Consider the following 7,227-nt stretch of genomic DNA (forward strand, 5'->3'; position numbering starts at 1 on the left):
ACAGACATTACGACACTAATAGCAGTGGCGAAGCGAGGGAGGAGGGGACACGGGGGTCATGCCCCCATAAAACCTTTTTTTTTAACTATTAAATTTTATACACACACATACATACATACATACATACATACATACATTACATACATTACATACATTACATTACATAAATACATTACATACAAACATTACATACATACATACAATATATAGATATTCATACATCAATACATACATATATACATACATACATACAATAGCTCAGAGCGCATCGTGGTTAGTCTTGCAATTTGCGGGCGATTCGTTGCCACAGGTTCGAGTCCCAGCAACGGCATGGGATAAATTGTGAGGCCAGAAAGGATTTAATTATCCCCTGTGCCAGTGCGTTTAAATCTATGCATGTAACAGTCAACCTCGACATACATACAAAATATAGATATTTATACATCAATACATACATACATACATACATACATACATACATAGTGTGGATTGCCCCCTTTCCAATATGGGTTGCACCCCCACCCCAATATAAAATCCAGGCTATGCCAGTGGCTAATACTGACTTAAATTTGGATACCTAGTATCTTCCTTTAAGTATATAAATGTGGATGAAGGGTGGAGTTGGGAGGTGTGATATCTGGTAATAATGTCCATAAATTTGTGTTTGGTCAACTCTAGACGAAAGCTGACCATGATGAGGTTGGAAAGAGAGGAGTGGAGGGTCAACAAAAGCGCTTTAACCTCAATTGCTGTACAGAAGTCCATGCACAGCCTTAAGGTTCGTATTGCACTGTTTACAACGATACAAAGCGCGTTAACCTCAATTGCTGTACAGAAGTCCATGCACAGCCTTACGGTTCGCATTGCACTGTTTACAACGATAAAAAGCGCGTTAACCTCAATTGCTGTACAGAAGTCCATGCACAGCCTTACGGTTCGTATTGCACTGTTTACAACGATAACATAATAGATACACTGGGCGACTAAAAAAAACGCAACTAAATACAAAGAAAGAAAGAAATGTTTTATTTAACGACGCACTCAACACATTTTATTTACGGTTATATGGCGTCAGACATATGGTTAAGGACCACACAGATTTTGAGAGGAAACCCGCTATCGCCACTACATGGGCTACTCTTCCGATTAGCAGCAAGGGATCTTTTATTTGCGCTTCCCACAGGCAGGATAGCACAAACCATGGCCTTTGTTGGATCACTGGTCGGTGCAAGTGCTTTACACCTACCCATTGAGCCTTGCGGAGCACTCACTCAGGGTTTGGAGTCGGTATCTGAATTAAAAATCCCATGCCTCGACAGGGATCCGGACCCAGTACCTACCAGCATGTAGACCGATGGCCTGCCACGACGCCACCGAGGCCGGTCAACTAAATACAAATGCCTTACTCATAATGTCCATAGTAATCCTAGCAATTAACCTCGACAGTGCCGTGGTGATTTCAATTGCCTGAGGTGCTTTGGTCGCAGGATCGTACCCCCTCAGTGGACCCATTCTCTGATTGCATTTTCCTCCCACCAAACCAGTGCCCTACGACTGGTATATCAAAGACCGTGATATGTGCTGTCTTGTGTGAGAAAGTGCATGAAAATGATCGCTTGCTGCTAATGGAAAACTGTAGCAGTTTTCCTCTAAGACTATATATCAGAATTACCAAATATTTGACATCCAATAGTCGATGATTAATTAATAAATGTGCTCTAGTGGAGTCGTTAAACAAAGCAACCTTTAACTTTAGTGACATTTTTCTTAATTGATTATTTAATTTGTGTAATACTGACAAATTAAACTTCTCTTTTACATATTAGCTAAACTGCTGTGCAAAATATCATAGCTGCCATACTAAACTATTTCATGGCTTACTAAGCAGGCCCCTGGGAAAGAGGGTGGGGACAAAATTGTATCTCTCTGACTGTCTGTCTGTCTTTCTGCCTCTCTGTCTGTCTGTCTGTCTGTCTCTCTGTCTGTCTGTCTGTCTGTCTGTCTGTCTGTCTCTCTCTCTCTCTCTCTCTCTCTCTCTCTCTCTCTCTCTCTCTCTCTCTCTCTCTCTCTCTCTCTCTCTCTCTCTCTCTCTCTCGGAGGAGGAGGAGGAGGAGGATCGAACCAGTTCGGTGTATCCATTAAACTGATTGGGGTTTTTTTCTCGTTCCAACCAGTGCACAACAACTGGCCAAAGACCGTGGTATGTGCTTTCTTGTCATGTGAAAATGCAAATAAAAGATCCCTTGCTGTTAATGGAAAAATGTAGCGGGTTTCCTCTAATGACTACGAGTCAGAATTACCAAATGTTTCACATCCTATAGCCGATGATTAATTAATAAATGTGCTATAGTGGTGTTGTTAAAAAAGAAACCCAAAGCAAACAAACTATCAATAACAATACTCGGTGGCGTAGTGGTTAGGCCATCGGTCTACAGGCTGGTAGGCACTGGGTTCGGATCCCAGTCGAGCCATGGGATTTTTAATCCAGATACCGACTCCAAACCCTGAGTGAGTGCTCGGTAAGGCTCAATGGGTAGGTGTAAACCACTTGCACTGACCAGTGATCCATAACTGGTTTAACAAAGGCCATGGTTTGTGCTATCCTGCCTGTGGGAAGCGCAAATAAAAGATCCCTTGCTGCTAATCAAAAAGAGTAGCCCATGTAGTGGCGACAGCGGGTTTCCTCTCAAAATCTGTGTGGTCCTTAACTATATGTCTGACGCCATATAACTGTAAATAAAATGTGTTGAGTGCGTCGTTAAATAAAAATGTTGGGTTTTTTTTGTTTTGTTTTTTACCTATTATAACAGTCGGCGCTTAGTACCAGTAAGTCAGATTCCACGTGCTCCAGACAGGACGAAAAGCGTAATGACTCGCTGTATTCCGGTGACAAGAACGTCGCCAACGCCAACCTCTCAGAGCAGTCGACACTGATGATGTACGACAACCAGAAAGTGGTCCTCAAGTCCGTCGCCAGACACTACATCCCGGTAACCAAGGAAGTCATCATAGAGATCAACGCAGTAAGTAACTGGATGACGTCAATCTGGCGAAGCCAGTCTACACTAATTTACACTTATAAGGGGCGGGACTTAGCAATGGTAAAGCGCTCGCTTGATACGCAGTCGATCTGGGATCGATCCCAGTCAGTGGATCCACTGGGCTATTTCTCTTCCCAGCCACTGTGCCACGACATGTATATCAAATGCTGTGGTATGTGTTATCCTGTCTGTGGGATGGTACATATAAAAGTGTAGTGGGTTTCCTCTCTGTCAAAATAACCAAATGTTTGACATCTAGTAGCCGATGATCAATAAATCAGTGTGTTCTGGTGGAATCGTTAAATAAAACAAACTTTACAACAAGACTAGCTATACCACATGAGTACGGGAGCCAGATCGATTTATCTGTCGGAGAGTCAAGAAGGTTCATTCTCCCCTGTAACTGAAATTTTGTGTCTGTCCTGTAAATACCGAGTTAACGTACATGTTTAGACAAATAAGAGTTGCAGATCTGAAATCTACACATATTCACAACCCAAGGATACCTGTTGCGCAAATTTGGTAATTATATCATCATATTTACAAGCCAAGGATACCTATTGCCCATATTTGGTACACATATTAACATATTTACAAACCAAGGATATCTGTTCCCCATATTTGGTACACATATTAACATATTTACAAGCCAAGGATACCTGTTCCCCATATTTGGTACACATATCAACATATTTACAAACCAAGGATATCTGTTGCGCATATTTGGTACACATATCAACATATTTACAAGCCAAGGATACCTGTTGCGCATATTTGGTAACTATATCATCATATTTACAAGCCAATGATACCTATTGCGCATATTTGGTACACATATTAACATATTTACAAGCCAAGGATACCTGTTCCCCATATTTGGTACACATATCAACATATTTACAAGCCAAGGATACCTGTTGAGCATATTTGGTACACATATCAACATATGTACAAGCCAAGGATACCTGTTCCACATATTTGGTACACATATCAACATATTTACAAACCAAGGATACCTGTTGAGCATATTTGGTACACATATCAACATATGTACAAGCCAAGGATACCTGTTCCACATATTTGGTACACATATCAACATATTTACAAACCAAGGATACCTGTTGCGCATATTTGGTACACATATCAACATATTTACATACAAGCCAAGGATACATGTTGCGCATATTTGGTACACATATCAACATATTTACAAGCCAAGGATACCTGTTGCGCATATTTGGTGCACATATCATTATATTTACAAGCCAAGGATACCTGTTCCCCATATTTGGTACACATATCAACATATGTACAAGCCAAGGATACCTGTTGCGCATATTTGGTACACATATCAACATATGTACAAGCCAAGGATACCTGTTCCCCATATTTGGTACACATATCAACATATGTACAAGCCAAGGATACCTGTTCCCCATATTTGGTACACATATCAACATATTTACAAGCCAAGGATACCTATTGCCCATATTTGGTACACATATCAAGATATGTACAAGCCAAGGATACCTATTGCCCATATTTGGTACACATATCAACATATTTACAATCCAAGGATACCTATTTTTAATCTTTGGCTCAGGTCTCCATACCTTCACAAACCAAAGATACCTATTTTCCTTCTTTGGCACAAAATAGTTTCACAAACCAAGGATACTACCCCTTGTCTTTTGTGCAGATATCCTCATCTGGTTTGGTGCTTATAAACCTTTTAGACTCTAGACTCGAGACTCTAAGCCTGAGACGTGAACGTCACGGCAACGCCGTACACATTGTACGCGTGTGACGTCTTTAGAGATTGAGTCTGGATTCTAAAAAGTTTTATAAGCACGGGCCCATTTTGCGCAAATCAAAGACCTTACATCCAGTTTTTGTTTAGCCAAGCTAGTCGCATCTTCTTCACATTATGTTAAAGGGACATTCCTGAGTTTGCTGCAATTTTTTAAGATGTTATTGACTAACCGAGACTTTTTAACGATTGTAATTACATATCAAATATATTTTTCTGCATAATATATCAGTGGCTATATATTAAACGTGTTTCTGATCGTTCTAATATTTGTAATAGGTTAAATTTCATTTTATTTCTTCTTTTTTTTTACGTACGAAAATATTTGAAGACAAAATCCAGTTTGGGCTTCTTACAAATATTAAGACGACCAGAAACACATTGAATATACAGACACTGATATTCTAAACAAGAATATGTAAGTTTAATAGTAGAAATATTTTATTAGTCGGAAACATCTTACAATTTAGCAAACTCAGGAATGTCCCTTTAACATTTGTAATGTTATTGTCGCCATGGTTACAGATACGTCTGCTGCAGCACCCGAACGTGAACGTGTTGATAGGCGGCTTCACGGAGCCAAGCAATAATGGACTGGTGTGGAACTACTGTCAGAGAGGAAGTCTGCACGACGTCTTACTGGACGAGGACATCAAACTAGACTGGGTCTTCAACATCTCGTTCGCCACCGAAATATCACGGGTAATTTGTATTGACAGTACAGTCTAGTTTCACTCATTTCAACCTATTTTCGTGATTATAGCCAATTAAGGTTCAAGCACGCTGTCCTGAGCACATACCTCAGCTATCTGGGCTGTCTGTCCAGGACAGTGGGTTAGTAGTTAATTGTTAGTGAGAGAAAAGAGGGTGTAGTAGTCTTACACCTACCCATTGAGTCATTAAAACTTGCTCTCGGTGGGAGCCGGTACCGGGCTGCGAACCCTGTACCTACAGGTAGTACTAAACCAAATAACTTCCGGCTGGGTCAAAGTTCGAGGTGCACCGAACTTTTGATAGAGAAGTGAACACCACAAGTCCTGTGATTGGTTATAAATGTGAGTGTGTTGGTTGTAAAAAAAAATAGTTTCATCTGGGCTAAAAATGTATGCAATTTTATTTCATCTAGTACCACTGTGTCAAGTAGCCTTGTGCTTGGAACATGTATGGGGTACCTATAAAAAAAAGTACTCAAATTTTGTGCGGAACTAGGGTAGTCATAGACGCTACCCGTTATCTCAGAAATGAGCAGCTTGACACCCACTTTTTTGTGTTTAACTTTAAGGGTGAGGGGTGGTAGTATTTATGTCCGTGGTATTTATGTCGTTTGATACGTTGCAGGTAGGAGTTTTAGCCACATATGTTACTATTGTCGTCTATGGGATTTGATTTGGTAGTATACACCCTACAAGCCTGTAGGCCGGTGTACAACCTATAACATAATACGTCAGGGTCTTTTTAAGTTTCCAATCGTTCTGATCGTTTCTCCATAATATTTTTAAATTAAACTGCTGGAGCAACATTTTCACAAAACATCGTAAATTTACGTCTGCGACTGGCAGTTAAACCGGGCGTACCTTTACATGTGTTTGGAATCTGTTTCACGCAGAAAATGACATCATTACGGAACATAGAGGATATTATTGATCAAAGAACATGAAACATGTGTATTTTACTATATTATACTACACTAGATTTCGTTTCCTCCGGGCATGGCATACATCCATAGTTCACTGTTTTAATGTAGTTCAGTATATAATACTGTATTTCGTTTCGTCAGGGCATGGCACACGTCCATAGCTCACTGTTTCAATGTAGTTCAGTACACAGGGCATGGCACACGTCCATAGCTCACTGTTTCAATGTAGTTCAGTACACAGGGCATGGCACACGTCCATAGCTCACTGTTTCAATGTAGTTCAGTACACAGGACATGGCACACGTCCATAGCTCACTGTTTTCAATGTAGTTCAGACACAGGACATGGCACACGTTCATAGCTCACTGTTTCAATGTAGTTCAGTGCACAGGACATGGCACACGTCCATAGCTCACTGTTTTAATGTAGTTCAGTACAGAGAACATAGCTCACTGTTTCAATGTAGTTCAGTACACAGAACATAGCACAGGTCCATAGCTCACTGTTTCAATGTAGTTCAGTACACAGGACATGGCATACGTCCATAGCTCACTGTTTCAATGTAGTTCAGTACACGGGACATGGCACACGTCCATAGCTCACTGTTTCAGTGTAGTTCAGTACACAGGGCATGGCACACGTCCGTAGCTCACTGTTTCAATGTAGTTCAGTACACAGAACATAGCACACGTCCACAGCTCACTGTTTCAATGTAGTTCAGTACACAGGACATGGCACAC

General features: G+C 40.7%; 1 protein-coding gene across 1 annotated transcript in view; it reads left to right on the forward strand.

Annotated features, from left to right (window-relative positions):
- Positions 1–6,508, forward strand: part of LOC121385061 (atrial natriuretic peptide receptor 1-like) — a 15,015-nt gene extending 8,507 nt beyond the window's left edge. The window contains exons 6-9 of the mRNA XM_041515596.1: positions 679–778; positions 2,811–3,101; positions 5,377–5,553; positions 6,458–6,508. Of these exons, the coding sequence (XP_041371530.1) occupies positions 679–778; positions 2,811–3,101; positions 5,377–5,553; positions 6,458–6,508 (619 nt within the window). The remainder of the gene's footprint in view (positions 1–678; positions 779–2,810; positions 3,102–5,376; positions 5,554–6,457) is intronic.
- The last annotated feature ends 719 nt before the right edge of the window (positions 6,509–7,227 follow it).

Source organism: Gigantopelta aegis, chromosome 11 (genome assembly GCF_016097555.1).
Source record: "Gigantopelta aegis isolate Gae_Host chromosome 11, Gae_host_genome, whole genome shotgun sequence".
NCBI lineage: Eukaryota > Metazoa > Mollusca > Gastropoda > Neomphalida > Peltospiridae > Gigantopelta > Gigantopelta aegis.